Below are 17,987 nucleotides of genomic sequence, written 5' to 3' on the forward strand. Positions count from 1 at the left end.
GCTCCTGTTGCTCGGTCCCTGCTCCTGCCAACCTAGCAGTTCGAAAGCACGTCAAAGTGCAAGTAGATAAATAGGTACCACTCCGGCGGGAAGGTAAACGGCATTTCCATGCACTACAGCACCCCCTAGCCATGGACAAATTAGCTCTTCTTTCTGCCTCTCCTCCAACCCGCCCCCCATTCAATTCACCCTCTACTTAAAACCTTTTCTTATGAGGCAATAATCGGTATTTTTATTTATAGACATATTTATGGGCATATTTTAAAGCCGATTTTGCACTTCGCTGAAGGGGCGCTGGGCAGAGAGGGGGAGAATTTTTTTTCCTTGTTCTCCCCCCTCTAAAACAAGGTGCGTCCTATTGTCCGGTGCGTCCTATGGTGCGAAAAATACGGTAACTAAATAACATCTGTAGGGCTATACCGTAGATTCCCCACCTCTGCTATAATCCCACAGCCACCTCTCCGAGCTCCAAATAGTTGAAACTTCAGCATCGAAAGCACCTGGGTCTCGCCTGACATCCCGCCCCCCCCCCCCCGCAAGAGAGGAAGCAAAAAAGACTCGTACTCGCCATTCAGAAATCCTACGAACTGGAGGCTTTTCCTCGCACTACCTGCCTCCGTCTTGGCAGGGCTGCCTGTCTTCTTCATGATGGATTTGGGGGCTCCTGGGGGGGGGAGGAAACAGAAGAAGGAATGTTCTTTAGGCACTGGCAGACGTACCTCCACTTTGAGCAGCTGGCGGAGGGGGGGGGGCTGTACCTATCCAGACCCAATGGTGGTTTTTAAGCTGCAGGGTGAAATTTAGCCATGCAGTGGCGTAGCGTGGGTTGTCAGCACCCGGGGCAAGGCAAGTAATTTGCATCCCCTAACCCGGGGCAAGGCAAGTAATTTGCGCCCCCTAACCCGGGGCGAGGCAAGTAATTTGCGCCCCCCTCCGCTGCACTGTCCCTCCCCCAGATAGTCCCTCGCTCTCTCTCCGCACCGCACCGCACGCCTGGCACCCTCCCCCCCCCACAGTGGGCGGCGACCCGGCGGCTCGGATCGGATTCGCACAGCCAGCACTGCAGTGAGAGTGAGTGAGTGAGCCGGGTAGGGGCAGAGAGCTGTGAGTGCGAGCGCCCCCCACCCAGATGTTACGCCCGGTGCGGCCGGCCCCCCCCTGCACCCCCACGCTACACCACTGTAGCCATGGGACCAGTGGGAGAACATTAAGGGTTCTTCGCATAGCTGTCAACTTTTTCCTTTTTTAAAGGGAAATTCCCTTATTCCGAATAGGATTCCTCGCAAGAAAAGTTGACAGCCTATGTCCTAGGGGCAGCCGCAGTTATTGTATGGCTCAAGTCTTCCTGGTAAAACATCTGCCCACGAGGCTACACTAAAGGCTCCATCATCATCATTTTAAATTTGTATACTGTCTTTCTATCTTACAATACTCAAGGCCAGTGGCGTAGCGTGGGTTGTCAGCACCCGGGGCAAGGCAAGTAATTTGCGCCCCCTAACCCGTGGATTTTAGCAGGGGCAGAGAGCTGCGAGTGCGAGTGCCCCCCCCAGATGTTGCGCCCGGTGCGGCCGGCCCCCCCTGCACCCCCCACGCTACGCCACTGCTCAAGGCGGTATACAGGCTGAAGAAACAAAAAACTGTTCATCTTATAACAATCTAATGCACTACAAAAATGTGATAATAAAGCAAAACTTTAAAATAAGCAACCTACATCAAAAAAGTAACATTCAACAATTATTAGACTAGTATAAAGTAATAATAACATATAAAAGTTAAACAGAAATCCACTCAACAGTTACAAGAAATACCGTATTTTTCGCTCTATAAGACGCACCAGACCACAAGACTCACCCAGTTTTTGGAGGAGGAAAACAAGAAAAAAAATATTCTGAATCTCAGAAGCCAGAACAGCAAGAGGGATCGCTGCGCAGTGAAAGCAGCAATCCCTCTTGCTATTCTGGCTTTTGGGATAGCTGCGCAGCCTGCATTCGCTCCATAAGACGCACACACATTTCCCCTTACTTTTAGGAAGGGAAAAGTGAGTCTTATAGAGCAAAAAATACGGTAATTTCTAAACAACAAACACACCCCTCTAGCTGTTCTTCCCAGGCAGGGACGAAATGCGCTAGAATTAACTGAACCGCGCTGAAGCACAATGAAGAGCATGAGTGGTGCAGAATGGATCCTTTACTGGAAAATACAGGGAAGCCTCCCCCACCCAAATCTCCAGATCTGCAGCTGCGGTCTCCCAGTGTGGAGGGAAGCACACTTTGCACATCCTCAGAGGTCCGAAATAAATAAATAAAACCCAGCCCAAGCTCCAGGTATGCCTGGATGCAATGGAAATGGGAACATTTGGATTTTGGGCAGGTTGCAAACAGACTCGGGCTTTGAGACGTGTTTAACCGAAGGAGGCTCACCAGCGCCTGTGGGTTTTTTTCCGGAATCCCGTTGCACACAGACATCCTCCTGGTCTCTCGTCATGGACTGAGGGAGCAAGTCCAGATCCGCACCCAAACTCTCTGTTTGCAGGGATGATTCAGAAACTCCACATTCCAGCAGCTTTCCGGGTTTTGCAGACGCGTCTGTAGCCGTACCGCGGTCCGGCTCTGCCGGAGCAGATCTTTGCTTTCCGGGAGCTTTGCTTTCTGCCTCCAGAACAATCTGGGCTGCTTTCCCCCCACATGGCACAGGGGCAAGATCTGGAGATTGCAGGCTGCAGCCAACTCCGACACTGGCCACTTGCGGACAGCAGTGGACAGCCTTGTCTGCCGTTTCGATGTGGGTGCCCACAGCTTGACACCGCATGGCTGGAGCAGCTTCCATGCTGGCCTCCGCTGTCAACGGCCGGGCCATCGTCTCCCTGCTGGTCAAACGCTTTGGCAACCTTGAGCAAACTTCCACCCTCAGCTCCTCCAGCTCATCGCTGGCCTCTTGCAGGTGTCCCTCCAACATGGAGATGACCTCTCGTTGATGCTGGACTGTCTGCTGAAGCAACTGGATTTCCTTCTCGGCCTCCGACGAAACGCCGAGTAAGGACTCCATGACCCACACCTCTGCGTCCTTGGTGTCCGCTTCTCGGCCGGCGGCCACCTCTCGGCTCGGCTTCTGGCACCGGTAGTAGAAGACCACCTCATTCATGTCCACCTCTTCTCCGACGCCAACAGACCGGCACGTGGGCTCTCCGGTTTTGGAAGCGAGAGCTGCTCCTCTGCTCGTCTTCCTGGCTCTTTCTGAGCCGGACAGTTTCTCCGTCAGTCTCTTCAACTCAGTGATTTTACTTGTCCTCGCTTTCGAAGGCTCGCCGTCGTTTTCGACCTCGGCACCGGCCCGAGAGCCTTCCTTGCCCGCGTCGGGAGCCTCTGCTTCAGGAGACTTAGGGGGGAAGTTGAAGACACAAGTCTCGCCTCCGTCCATCTCCAGCTTCTCCCACAGCCTGGCTAGCAGCTGCTCCTTCTCCTCTTTCAACCTGCAGACCTCCTTTTCTAGAACGGGGATGGTCTTCACTTGTTCCTCCATCTCCTTCAGCTGCCTGAGGGCTGTGGCCATCTGCTCACGGACGTGTTGGAGGTGGGCAGAACCGACGGCTGTGGCTGGCGTGCTGCTTCCTGAATTGCAGGGGCTGAACTTGACGGAGCCTGCGAGGCCTTCCCCCGTCAGAGAGTGACCTTGAGGAGACACAATCCTGGGGGGGCTACCAGGCACCCCGATGGCTGCAGAGGGTCCCCCTGCCCGCAGACCCAGCTGCTGTTCTTCCAAGCGCTTGCTCGTCTCCTGCAAAGTTTCTTCCACACGTGTGTTCCTCACCAGCGATTTGGGAGGAGGAGGAGGAAGGAGATGGATGATGGGAGATGGAGACGTGGGGAGCGAGGCCTGTTTGCTCACGGGCTCCTTGATGTCGGAGGAACTACCCCACAGCCTGTGGCGTGGGGAGAAGGCTGGTTTCCGATCCGCGCTGGTGGTCGACGAAAGAGACTCCGTGGAGGTCCAGCCGCTGGTTTGGCCCCGGGAAGAGTTAGGGGCCTGCTTGGCCCCCTTAGACTTGCGCTGCGGCAGAAGCTTCCGGAAGCTTTGGCCTTTCTCGATATCGTCGACGTACTTGAGGAAGTCGAGATCCAGCAGGAAGCCGTAGGGGGTCTCCAGAGAGTAGGATGCCTTGTCTCCACCCCCTTCCTCCTCCTCTTGGTCACGGTACAAAAAAGGTCCCCCAAGATCTGAAAGCAAGATGGACACAAACATGTATCAAAGGAAGAGCCGTCAAGGCAGTATGAACTCTTCAGCGCAGCCTAGGACAACAGTTCCCCAACCTCTCTGGGTCCTAAACATGTTGTGGGCGCCAAAACAAGATGGCTGCCACAGGGGGAGGGGCTTGGCCAGTCACAAATCGATTTGTTGCTTGTTCACTTTGAGTGTATGTTGCTGAGTGCTTGACTAAGCCACTTCTGGAGAACTAGAGCAGCGCATGGAAACGCTGCTTACCTTCCCGCCGGAGCGGTACCTATTTATCTACTTGCACCGGCCTGCTTTCGAACTGCTAGGTTGGCAGGAGCTGGGACAGAGCGACGGGAGCTCACCCCGTAGTGGGGATTCGAACTGCCAACCTTCCAATCAGCAAGCCCTAGGCTCAGTGGTTTAGACCGCAGCACCACCCACATCCCTACAACCCCTGACTTAGGGGGACACCTAGGAGTCCCTCGATGAAGAATTGGGCTGTAAATGCCAACCCCAATTCTTTTCCATAACAATTTGCCACAGAAGGGAAATTGTAGGTTCCTGTACTTTGATGTACAGGCTTCCTTCCTCTGGCCAGGGGTGGAGTCTTACAGACACGCAAACACAAAGCGATAAAAGTCTTCCACCCCATTGTGTCCCAGAGAGGCTTCCTCCTCTTGGCTGCAGAGACAGATATATGGAATCCTGGAATCACAGAATAATCCTTTACAAAGTGAGAATGTGGTGCTGGCAATGCCGAGGTTGCAGGTTCGATTAATGCAGCTGCATATTCCTGCATTTCAGTGGGTTGGGCTAGATCAGGGGTCGGCAACCTGCAGCCCATGGGCCACAAGCGGCCCACGGGGGCCGTTTTAACCAGACATAGGCAAACCCCGGCCCTCCAGATGTTTGGGACTACAATTCCCATCATCCCTAGCTAACAGGACCAGTGGTCAGGGATGATGGGAATTGTAGTCCCAAACATCTGGAGGGCCGGAGTTTGCCTATGCCTGGTTTAAACCGAGTCACTAACTCAGCGAGTCCCCGTTCGCTGCGCTAAACTGGTGCAGCGCGGAGTGGGGATTCGCTTCCGCGACACCAGAAATCGTGTCTGCATGGAGCAATCTCTGTGGGAGCAGTGGCGTAGCGTGGGTTGTCAGCACCCGGGGCAAGGCAAGTAATTTGTCCCCCCCCCCCCCCCGCTGCACTGTCCCTCCCCCAGATAGTCCCTCGCTCTCTCTCCGCACCGCACCGCACGCCTGGCACCCTCCCCTCCACAGTGGGCGGCGACCCGGCGGCTCGGATCGGATTCGCACAGCCAGCACTGCAGTGAGAGAGAGTGAGTGAGCCAGGTAGGGGCAGAGAGCTGCGAGTGCGAGCGCCCCCCCCCCGATGTTGCGCCCGGTGCGGCCGGCCCCCCCTGCACCCCCCACGCTACACCACTGCGTGGGAGTGAACCAGCCCAGGTGAGGTAAACCTTGCTGAGCCCTGGGCTGGATGATCCTCGGGGTCCCTTCGAACTCCGTGATTTTATGAGATTGTGTGATGGCCTGGGATTCGGACTCAGATGCTGAACCTGAGGGATCCCAGCCTGCACAGGATTCCCCGCCTCCAGAACCAGCTGAGCCGGGGGTTGGGGAATGAGCCTGAAGGGTCCTCACCTGTGCTGGGTCCTCAGGTGCAGGCATCAGCTGAGTCTGCTCTGGCTCCTGAGGTGATGGAGGACCCATTGCCTGCAGGTGCTCCACTCTCAGCCCCGTCAGAGGAAGCTGAGGTGGCCTCTGGGTCCGGTCACCCTCCAGCCTCTCCTGAGCTGCAGAGGCTCAGGGCAGAGAGGCGGAGGGAACTAAGTTCCCGCAGGAGGAGGGCTCGCCTCCAGGCCAGGAGAGGCGAGTCACCTGAGGATCGGGGCTGCTAAAAGCCAGCCAGCCTCAGTCCCAAGTTGCAGGAGCAACTTCGTTGGTTGTCAGTCCTGCCTGAACCCTGTCCTGCTTTCTTGCCGGAGCTCCTGATCTCGCCTGACTACCTGCCCTGCATCCAGCTTCAACTTTTATGGACTGCCTCAATGCTGCACCTTTGACCTCGGACTGGACTCGGACCTCGCCTCTTGGTTAGCCCACGGGACCAGCACAGATTGAGATTCTAACCCTAACCCTAACCATGAGCTTTGCAGTGGCAGAGGAGTGTTCTAAATGTAAGGCGTCGATGTGGCTATAGGCTGCGCATGTGGAAGATGTGTGGGGTATACATGGGTGAGAACAGCAGGCATGGCGTAGTGGATGTTGTGTCTGACTGGGACCCTGGAGACCAGGGTTCGAATCCCCACATGGCCCTGTTTAGGGAACTTTTTAATGTTTGATGTTTTATTATGCTTTTACAGTGGTACCTCGGGTTACTTAATTCGTTCCGGAGGTCCGTTCTTAACCTGAAACTGTTCTTAACCTGAAGCACTATTTTAGCTAAGGGGGCCTCCTGCTGCCGCCGCACCGCCAAAGCCCGATTTCTGTTCTTATCCTGAAGCAAAGTTCTTAACCTGAAGCACTATTTCTGGGTTAGTGGAGTCTGTAACCTGAAGCGTATGTAACCTGAAGCGTATGTAACCCGAGGTACCACTGTATATTTGTTGGAAACCGCCCAGAGTGGCTGGGGGAACCCAGTCAGATGGGCGGGGTACAAATAATAAAATTATTATTATTATTATTATTATTAACCATGCTTTATGTGCAGAAGACCCCAGAGTCCATCATCAGGAAACCCAGGCAGGGCTAGGAAAAGGTCTGTTCCAAACCCCCACAGAGATGCCGTCACTCTAGAATCTAGATGATATACTGAGCTAGATGGATTAATGGTATGGTCTGGCAGATATGTCCCACTAAATTCTACTCAAGAGTAGACCCATTGTAGTTAAAGGCCACGACGAACTTAGAACCATTTGTTTCAGAGGATCTGCTCCGGGAATGCCTAGCATGGGAGGTCCTCATCGCAAGCAGAGTGAAGTAAAGTGCAAATTTCTCATTACCTGGGAGATTTTGATTCAGGTGTGCAGGCTGGGCCATTTTCTACTGCTGGATCCTCCCGAAGTTTCTGAGAAGGCAATGGGAACCTAGAAGAGGTGGGGAGGAGTAACACGTGGGAGTTAAGACTCATATATTATTTTTCTGTGCACATCTGTGCAGCAGCCGCGTAAAGATGCACCACTAAACGTTGTGGAGTATGCAAGTGTTGGGTTTCCCTGCATGGGCAGCAATGTCCTGCACCCTTACCTGCGAGTAAGCCCCATTGAATTGGTGGGGTTTACTCCTTAGGCTTGCCCCACCGCAATATGTCTTAAAACAGGTAATGAGCCCTTGGCAGCCTCTGTTGACTTCTGAAATCACATCTCTGTAACAAGGAAGACTAGGTACTTACTTTTTGTGACAGCTGAAATTGTCAAGAAACTGAATCCAGAGCCCAACAAAACATTCTCATGTGTGTGTCCCTGACCCACCCAACACACACACATTGTGCAGAATCACAGAAGATGCACCACCTAGTTTGTAAACCCATCTCCACCACCCAGAGGTCTCCCTTCCCACTTCCAGCTGCTTTCTCCAGCAGCAGCAGTTCTGAACCCCTTGCTTTCCTCTCAACAAATATGGCAAAGCCACAGAGTCAGGACTTTCCCCATTGCGGCTGTCCCCGAGCGACGACAAGCCTCTGAGAACGTGCAGACTATGCGCACCCTGGTCAAGAAGCGACAAGAAAGCCACCTGGGATTTAGAAGCACGCGTCTTCCAGGCCTCCAGGCTGATAAATTGAAAAATCCCTCCTTGTTAGGACTTGCCTGCCTGGGATCAGCGCACATTCTTCCTCCCCTCTTCTGGCAGCATCTCTGCATTGGCTCGCGTCCTAGACGCCTGCCTTTCGGAGCACAGCTTCATTCCTGCCCCAGGACCGTGCGGGTTTTCTCGACAGCAGACCCCCCCAGTAACACCCGCAAAGTCCAGCTCTGCAGCTTTTGCCTTGGCTGAATTGCCGGCTCATCCCAAACGGCTGCAGATGTTCAGTTTGTTGTTGCTTTTTTTCCGCAAGCATCCGAGACGCAAATCAGAGTCCAGCTATTTTAACGTGGCCAAAGGGTGGAGTGTTTTTAGTTTAGTGCAGAGAACTGTAGCAGGAACCCCCCCCCCCAAATCATTCAGTTTGTACAGACTTCACACACACTCACACACTACATACGCTGCGCTTCTGTTATAAATACATAGAAAATCAACCATACATCGGATTTGCACTGTTCCACTTTTATTTTACTCCATGAAGGAAGGACTACAAAATGGGGAAGGTCTGATACAGGGCAGCCATAATCCCTTGAGCATACCAGCACATCCACAGGAGCCCTGCCCAGTTGCTATGCCAACCCTGATGGTCCTAGACAGAAGACCATCAAGATCACAAAGAACTTGCATATGGGAGTGGATTCAGCACAGACTGGAACAAAGGACAATAATCAGCTCTTCCCTCTGGGGGCAGGAAACTGCAAACTCCCCTCTGTCACCTGGAAAGTACTCATGGGGAGGGGGAAAGAGGGAACCAGCCAGGTGACAGGACCACAACTCCTCCCTCAACCCCTCCTTTCTGTGATGTATGCATTATGTTTCTGGGGGTGGGTTTGATCTACAGGATGGGAATTTCAAAAGTCTTTATAAGACCTTGCACACCATTTTTTCTGTGTCCTTCCTCTCTCCTGCAAGTGAGGGGAGCACCCTGTTGCAACAGTTCAATACAGGCCAAGCCTACAGGCTGCTGTTTTGCTCCAAGTTATCCTGGTTGGTGTCTTTGTTTTTGTCCAAGGGAGCCCTCGGATTTTTCCGTTAACAGAACACAGACAGGAATTCATACGTGTGTGTGTGTTTAAAGTACGCCTTGCATGCTTGCATGAATCAGGACAGCGGGCGTGTTTGGGACGCCAGCACAAACCGGGCATGGCATTCTCCAAAGCGGTCTCTGGGACCATTTCCTGCCCCTTTGGAGCGCTTTCAGACGCTGGCTGCTGCTTCTCGGCTGGGCAGGATCAATCAATCACACGTTCTAAAATTAGCTTCCCTTGCGGAGATGAAGGGCCCTTCAAAAACAGCGCTGCCTGCCTCTTGCCCCGAAATGCCAGGAATGAGGCCTTTTCAAAATCCCCAGACCAGGGGAAACAGCAAAAGGAAAATAATAAGAGGGATAGGAACAGACAACCATCTCTCAGCTGGAGAACTTCCTTGGGACAAATACCGTATTTTTTGCTCTATAAGACTCACTTTTTCCCTTCTAAAAAGTAAGGGGAAATGTGTGTGCGTCTTATGGAGCGAATGCAGGCTGCGCAGCTATCCCAGAAGCCAGAACAGCAAGAGGGATCGCTGGTTTCGCTGCGCAGTGACCCCTCTTGCTGTTCTGGCTTCTGAGATTCAGAATATTTTTTTCCTTGTTTTCCTCCTCCAAAAACTAGGTGCGTCTTGTGGTCTGGTGCGTCTTATAGAGCGGAAAATACGGTACCTTTCTGCCTAAGCTGAAATTTTCCAAGCGTCCCGATTTCCCAGGGACAGCTCCGGAATTACAAGAGCCATCACAGATTCCAATCTGATCCCTGAATGTCCCTGAATTTACCTTTTCCTCTGCGTCTCGGAGAACAATTAAAAGTTGGCGCTTGTCTGTGTAGGGGCGAAAACGGAGCCCTGTTTATCCTAAAGATAAAATCCCTGACCAAATTAAGAGAATGGTGAAACTGGCATACGAAGCCCTTCCTTTAATTCTGAAGGGAAAACTCACCCATCCACCTTAAATTATTTCATTGCAGTGCTTCCGTTTCTTAGGAAATGCACGGAGTGTTTATTCCTTTATTGTAAATGGAGTCTTACAGTGCCTACTCAGAAGTAAGTCCCACTGGATTCAATGGAGCTGACTCCCAGGTAACTGGGTCAAGACTGGGCAGCCTCACACCGCAATCCTACACATTTTTACTCAGAACTAAGTCTTACGGAGTTCAATAGGATTTGGGAGGCGGGTGGTGCTGTGGGTTAAACCACAGAGCCTGGGACTTGCCGATCAGAAGGTCGGCAGTTCGAATCCCCGTGACGGGGTGAGCTCCCATTGCTCGCTCCCTGCTCCTGCCAACCTAACAGTTTGAAAGCACGTCAAAGTGCAAGTAGATAAATAGGTACTGCTCCGGCGGGAAGGTAAACGGCGTTTCCGTGCGCTGCTCTGGTTCACCAGAAGCGGCTTAGTCCTGCTGGCCACATGACCCGGAAGCTGTACGCTGGCTCCCTCGGCCAATAAAGCGAGATGAGCGCCACAACCCCAGAGTCGGTCACGACTGGACCTAATGGTCCAGTCCTACCTTCCCGCCAGACCTTGTGGGGGGCGGACTATATTTTGAACAAATTCCTATGCCCCACAAATAATCCAGAGATGCATTTTTAATAAAAGGACATATTCTACTCATCTAAAAAACACGCTGATCCCCGGACCGTCCGCAGGCTGAACTGAGAAGGCGATTGGGCTGGATCTGGCCCACCGGCCTTAGGTTGCCTACCCCTGGACTAGATGAAACCCCTTCCAACAATTCTATGATTCTAAACTCCTGCCCCCAACATCACCGGCATGCCCCGAATTGGGCAAAACGGCTCACTTGGCATTGTACTGGTTTTGGAATTCTTCCCATTATAAAACAACAACAACATTGAGTTAGGTCGCCAGTGCGGGTTTTAGAAACACGGAGACCCTGGGAAGCATTCAAAGTGGCAGAGCTCTCTGGGAACGACAGGAAGTCGCAGGGAGCAGATTCTGGGACTGGATCGGGGCCAGGAAGTGATCTCATTGTCTGTCGGCGCTGCAAGCGTTGAGCCCAGATGGAGCAGGACATCTCCCCCTCCAAAAAACAGTGCGGGTGGGAAAATAACTGTCCCCGGTGCTGTGAGCCAAAAGAAATGGGTGGGGAGAAGCCAGCCGGAAGCCAGTCCCACCTTATCAGGTCAAAAGTGGGTTACTTTCTAGATAACTCGTGAGCCAATGAAAACACAAGCCGGGTCCTGATCCCACGTCAGTGGCATAGCGTGGGGGGTGCAGGGGGGGCCGGCCGCACCGGGCGCAACATCTGGGGGTTAGGGGGCGCAAATCCACGGGTTAGGGAGCGCAAATCCACGGATTAGGGGGCGCAAATTACTTGCCTTGCCCCGGGTGCTGACAACCCACGCTACGCCACTGTCCCACATTACCCAGAGAGCCCCACACAACGCACTAGATTTCACTGAGCATCACTGGATACAGATCACAGGCTTGGAAGTGGCTCGGGGTATCATCCAAGGCGTGGCAGTGTGTATGTTGTGGAGAGGGGCGGAATGAAGATTGCTAAATTGGGTGGCCAGGTACAGGAGATGATGGGGCACCATTTAGGGCTTTCAAGGTCAGCACCAACACTTTGAATTGTGCTTGGAAACGTCCTGGGAGCCAGTGTAGGTCTTTCAAGACCGGTGTTATATGGTCTCGGCGCCCGCTCCCAGTCACCAGTCTAGCTGCCGCATTCTGGATTAGTTGTAGTTTCCGGGTCACCTTCAAAGGTAGCCCCACGTAGAGCGCATTGCAGTAGTCCAAGCGGGAGATAACCAGAGCATGCACCACTCTGGCAAGACAGTCCATGGGCAGGAAGGGTCTCATCCTGCGTACCAGATGGAGCTGGTAAACAGCTGCCCTGGGCACCGATTTGACCTGTGCCTCCATGGATAGCTGTGAGTCCAAAATGACTCCCAGGCTGCGCACCTGGTCCTTCAGGGGCACAGTTACCCCATTCAGGACCAGGGAATCCTCCACACCTGCCCGCCTCCTGTCCCCCAGAAACAGTACTTCTGTCTTGTCAGGATTCAACCTCAAACTGTTTATTGTGGCACAGCCTGACAGAGAGTTGTTTATTTCCTTGACATCTGGTGGGAGGGCGTTCCACAGGGCGGGAGCCACCACCAAGAAGGCCCTCTGCCTGGTTCCCTGTAACTTGGCTTCTCGCAGCGAAGGAACCACCAGAAGGCCCTCAGTGCTGGACCTCAGCATCTGGGCAGGACGATGGAGGTGGAGACACTCCTTCAGGTAAACTGGGCCGAGGCCATTGAGGGCTTTAAAGGTCAGCACTAACACTTTGAATTGTGCTTGGAAACGTCCTGGGAGCCAATGTAGGTCTTCCAAGACCGGTGTTATGTGGTCTCTTAAGCAGACAGATATATTGACCCATCGCCCTTTTGCAACCCAGTTCATGTTTCCAGCACAAGTAGGCCATTTCCTATGGAAGCCTGTATCTCCAGGGACCAGCTCACGTCTTGCACCAATTCTGAAACTGTTTTGCTTGTCCGAACCAGAGTGGCATAGTGGTTAGAGTGACCGACTGCACACAATTCCGAGCACAATTCAAAGTGTTGGTGCTGACCTTTAAAGCCCTAAATGGCCCAGTATACCTGAAGGAGCGTCTCCACCCCCATCGACCCTGAGGTCCAGCGCCGAAGGCCTTCTGGCGGTTCCCTCCCTGCGAGAAATGAGATTACAGGGAACCAGGCAGAGGGCCTTCTCGGTGGTGGTGCCCACCCTGTGCAACACCCTCCCATCAGATGTTAAGGAAATAAACAACTATCTGACTTTTAGAAGACATCTGAAGGCAGCCCTGCTTAGGGAAGTTTTTAATGCTTGATGTTTTATCGTGGTTTTAATATTCTGCCTAGTGTGGCTGAGGAAACACAGCCAGATGGGCAGGGTATAAATATGTTGTTGTTGTTGTTGTTGTTGTTGTTGTTGTTACTGGGACAGACCAGGTGTGACCTTAGGGACCAGTCGCTGCCTCTCTGCCTAAACCTACCTCGCAGTGTTTTTGTGGGAATTAAACAAAGAGGTGGAAGAACCATGCCTTGGGCTGCTTGGAGAAAACTGATGGGGTCTAAAATGTCAGGAATAAAAACAAACGGGGGAAAATGAGGAGCGCAGTTCCCGTGAAAACCCCTCCCAGCCAGGATGGGCTTCCCAGAAGAAGGAGGAGGAGTGGGGGACATGGAAAATAAACCCCATGAGAGGAAGTGGGACAGGGGTGGGAAGAATCCTAGCTTCCGTAAGAGAAGGGAAATTACAGAGGGCCTCTTTCCGTTGTGGGAAGAAAACCATTGTCTTGCTCGGCACGACTGCCAAGATCAGCGGCCGGGCGACATCCCAGGCTTCCTGGAGAGCAAACAGACAGCAGACTAACCGCCGGCTGGGCCAAGCTTGTAATCCGTAGCAGCACACCCTTACTGAAAAGGAGGGATGCGAACAGAAAGCTGCCACATATCTTTGCTTTCCCCCCATTTTGCAGGTCCCCATCTTCACACCTTAAGGGACGCGGGTGGCACTGTGGGTTAAACCACAGAGCCTAGGACTTGCCGATCAGAAGGTTGGTGGTTCGAATCCCCGCAATGACGGGGTGAGCTCCCATTGCTCGGTCCCTGCTCCTGCCAACCTAGCAGTTCGAAAGCACGTCAAAGTGCAAGTAGATAAATAGGTACCACTCCGGCGGGAAGGTAAACGGCGTTTCCATGCGCTGCTCTGGTTCGCCAGAAGCGGCTTAGTCATGCTGGCCACATGACCCGGAAGCTGGACGCCGGCTCCCTCGGCCAATAAAGCGAGATGAGCGCCGCAACCCCAGAGTCGGCCACGACTGGACCTAATGGTCAGGGGTCCCTTTACCTTTATCTTCACACCTTTAAGGGTGCAGTGCAGGTGTAGGGTGGAGCCTTAGACTCTCCAGGTCATGGGTAGGCAAACTAAGGCCCAGGGTCCGGATTCGGCCCAATCGCCTTCTAAATCCGGCCCACGGACGGTCCGGGAATCAGCGTGTTTTTACATGAGTAGAATGTGTCCTTTTATTTACAATGCATCTCTGGGTTATTTGTGGAGCCTGCCTGGTGTTCTTACATGAGTAGAATGTGTGCTTTTGTTTAAAATGCATCTCTGGGATATTTGTGGGGTTTCCAGACCTTTCGATCATCTTGGTCGCCCTCCTTTGCACAACTTCCAACTTGTCAATATCCTTCTTAAATTGTGGCACCCAGAACTGGACACAGGACTCCAGGTGTGGTCTGACCACACCTGGATCTGTGCACTCGTTTTAGGTAACCTAGAATAGCCTTAGCCTTTTTTGCTGCTGCGTCACACAGCTATTCAGGAATGATAAAATGTTAAAATCTCCCTGCTGAGAGGAGGAGCTGTTTGAAAATGGAACAGACTCCACTGGGAAGTGGTGAGCTCTTCTTCGCTGGATGATTCTAAACAGAGGTTGAGAAGCTGTCTGTCGGGGATTTTCTGTAGACGTGACTCCTGCAATGTAGGGGGTTGGACTGGATGACCCCTGGGGTCCCTTCCAACACTACCATCCCACGATTCCTGTCATTTCTAAATATTAAACTGCTTTATCTCTGCACAATTGTCATCAGAAGGTCTGACGCCAATGCGTTCTAACTTGGGAAGCATCACAGAGAATGTGAGGAAGTTATATGTTGAAAGAAAATTTTATGAAAATGATGTACTGGTGGTACAGTTATACCTCAGCTTACAGATGCTTCAGGTTGCATTTTTTCGGGTTGCGGACCGCCGAGACCCAGAAGTACGGGTTACTTCCGGGTTTCGGTGGTCGCGCATGCGCAGAAGCGCTAAATCGCACTTTGCGCATGTGCAGAAGAGCCGAATTGCAACCTGCGGGTGCGCAGACACAGGTTGCAAACACTGTGGGTTGTGAACATGCCTCCTGCACGGATCATGTTCACAACCTGAGTGTCCACTGTATTTAACTCCTAGCAAATTAGCAAAAGGTGGGACGCGGGTGGCGCTGTGGGTTAAAGCCTCAGCGCCTAGGACTTCCCAATCGAAAGGTTGGTGGTTCGAATCCCCGTGATGGGGTGAGCTCCCGTTGTTCAGTCCCAGCGACTGCCAACATAGCAGTTTGAAAGCACCTTCGGGTGCAAGTAGATAAATAGGGACCGCTTACCAGCGGGAAGGTAAACGGCGTTTCCGTGTGCAGCTCTGGCTCGCCAGAGAGCGATGTCACGCTGGCCACGTGACCTGGACGTGTCTGCGGACAGCGCTGGCTCCTGGCCTATAGAGTGAGATGAGCACACAACCCTAGAGTCTGGCAAGACTGTCCCATACGGGCAGGGGTACCTTTACCTTTAAATTAGCAAAAATGTATAAAACATGCTCAAATGTATGCTGGAAATGTAAGGAAAAAGAAGGCACCTTTTATCATATGTGGTAGAACTGTAAGGTAGTAAAAGGATTTTGGGAAATGATATATAATGAGTTGGAAAAAATGTTTAAAACAACCTTTGTTAAGAAGCCTGAAGCCTTCATCCTTTTAGGAATTCTAGGTGCCGAAATCCCAAGGGAGCAGATAAGACTATTTACCGTATTTTTTGCTCTATAAGAATCACTTTTTCCCTCCTAAAAAGTAAGGGGAAATGTGTGTGCGTCTTATGGAGCGAATACAGGCTGCGCAGCTATCCCAGAAGCCAGAACAGCAAGAGGGATTGCTGCTTTCACTGCGCAGTGACCCCTCTTGCTGTTCTGGCTTCTGAGATTCAGAATATTCTTTTTCTTGTTTTCTTCCTCCAAAAACTAGGTGCGTCTTGTGGTCTGGTGCGTCTTATAGAGCGGGAAATACGGTATGTATGCGACCACGGCTGTGCAGATGATATTGGCCCAGAGATAGAAAGGAGATAAAGTTCCCACCAGAGAAGAATAGCGGATGAAGTCGATGGACTATGCTGAAATGGCTAAAATGACTGGAGGAATCAGAAATAAGGAAGGAAGGCCCAAATTTTAATAAGGAATGGGGAGAATTTATAACTTACCTTAAAGACCATTGTAAACAGTTAAAAATCGTTAGTAGGGTTGGAATAGCACTTGTCGTTTAAGAGTGAATTCTGGACACAGTGGAGATGTAAAAGATTTGCACCATCATAAAAGATTCAGGAGGAAATGATTAACAATAGGACCTGGATGGAAGTCCAGGAGATTCATTGGAAATTTGTTTTTTTTAATGTTGGGTATATCTGGCCAATAGAAGGGGGAGAAATGGAGGCAGTGAGAGATTTTACTTTCTTGGGCTCCATGATCACTGCAGATGGTGACAGCAGCCACGAAATTAAGAGACGCCTGCTTCTTGGGAGGAAAGCAATGACAAACCTAGACAGCATCTTAAAAAGCAGAGACATCACCTTGCCAACAAAGGTCCGTATAGTAAAAGCTATGGTTTTCCCAGTAGTGATGTATGGAAGTGAGAGCTGGACCATAAAGAAGGCTGATCGCCGAAGAATTGACGCTTTTGAATTATGGTGCTGGAGGAGACTCTTGAGAGTCCCATGGACTGCAAGAACATCAAACCTCTCCATTCTGATGGAAATCAGCCCTGAGTGCTCACTGGAAGGACAGATTGTGAAGCTGAGGCTCCAAGACTTTGGCCACCTCATGAGAAGAGAAGACTCCCTGGAAAAGACCCTGATGCTGGGAAAGATGGAGGAACAAGGAGAAGGGGACGACAGAGGACGAGATGGTTGGACAGTGTTCTCGAAGCTACAAACATGAGTCTGACCAAACTGCGGCAGGCAGTGGAAGACAGGAGTGCCTGGCGTGCTCTGGTCCAGGGGGTCACGAAGAGTCGGACACGACTGAATGACTAAACAACAACAACATATCTCTGTAAAAATTGAATTTGAAAACCCAAATAAATAAATTTCTTTTTTAAAAAAGAGACAATGTGAGAAATTGACACCCCTCCCAGCTCCCACCCAGAGATCACAATCTCAGCTTTTATCTTTGGGCAAGTTCCCCTGCCTCCCTGCAATACTTTCCCCTGAGCGGTAAAACTCTTGATTTATCAGCCTTGGGGTCCAAGGTAGACAGGAAGCCTGCTTCCTCTTCTAGTGAGCAGTCAGGAACCAGCGTGGAAAGCTGCCAAGGCAATTAAACCATCTGGTGCCGGAGAAAAAGAAGGAAAAACGGAATAATTTAAAGCTCTCTCACACACTCCCGTGTGACCCACAGCTTGACTCTTTTACCCGAGTTCACGGCTGGCTGAATATTAATAGAACCATGGAACTGTGGAGTTGGAAGGGACCCCCAATGGTCATCTAGTCTGACCCCATGAAATGTTGGGCTAACCATCAGGTGCTCTTCCGAGACTCCAGCCACTCAACGCAGCCATCCTGGTTTGGTCCTGTTCCCAGAATAACTTGAGTCTAGAAACCTCTCTTCAACTCAGAAGTGAAAAGGTGGTTTTAAGTGGGGATTCTAAAACTCCACTTGCAAAAAGACCAAGGTGGTAGAACCAGAATCCCACCTCAGAGTCCTACAGGGAATTTAAGAAGGCAGTCCAGTCATAGACGCTCAGAACCAGTGGCGTAGCGTGGGGTGTGCAGGGGGGGCCGGCCGCACCGGGCGCAACATCTGGGGGTTAGGGGGCGGAAATCCACGGGTTAGGGGGCGCAAATTACTTGCCTTGCCCCGGGTGCTGACAACCCACGCTACGCCACTGCTCAGAACCAAGTCTCATGAGATTCCTGCATTGCGAAGAATCCAACACTACAGATGAGCTTACTCCCAAAGTAAGCGTGGACAGAATTTCGTCTACACAGCACAGTTCTATACACAGGATTACCCAGAATCAAAACCCTCGGCGTTCAATGCGCTTACGGAGACTCACAGCCAGATGCTATGCAGCGCCGTCTCCAAAAAGTTCCACCCAGCTCATCCTTGCT

At 51.8% G+C, this 17,987-nt stretch overlaps 1 protein-coding gene and 1 long non-coding RNA gene across 3 annotated transcripts in view; both read right to left on the reverse strand.

The window, feature by feature from the left end:
• The window catches only part of LOC310668653, a 169,316-nt gene that overhangs the window by 15,185 nt on the left and 136,144 nt on the right, over positions 1–17,987 (reverse strand). The gene's annotated exons all lie outside the window — the stretch shown is intronic.
• KANK3 (KN motif and ankyrin repeat domains 3) overlaps positions 1–17,987 on the reverse strand; it is a 32,263-nt gene that overhangs the window by 13,848 nt on the left and 428 nt on the right. The window contains exons 1-4 of one of the 2 annotated variants that reach the window (XM_083421440.1): positions 8,032–8,314; positions 7,232–7,315; positions 2,421–4,214; positions 565–664 (exon numbers count right to left, since the gene is read on the reverse strand). In XM_083421440.1, coding sequence (XP_083277566.1) covers positions 565–664; positions 2,421–4,214; positions 7,232–7,268 — 1,931 coding nt within the window. In that variant the 5' untranslated portion in view covers positions 7,269–7,315; positions 8,032–8,314. Of the gene's footprint in view, positions 1–564; positions 665–2,420; positions 4,215–7,231; positions 7,316–8,031; positions 8,315–17,987 lie in introns of those variants that run through there. The other variant, XM_083421439.1, reaches the window with a different exon arrangement.

Source organism: Podarcis tiliguerta (assembly GCF_965153285.1).
Source record: "Podarcis tiliguerta genome assembly, chromosome: 18".
Classification (NCBI taxonomy): domain Eukaryota; kingdom Metazoa; phylum Chordata; class Lepidosauria; order Squamata; family Lacertidae; genus Podarcis; species Podarcis tiliguerta.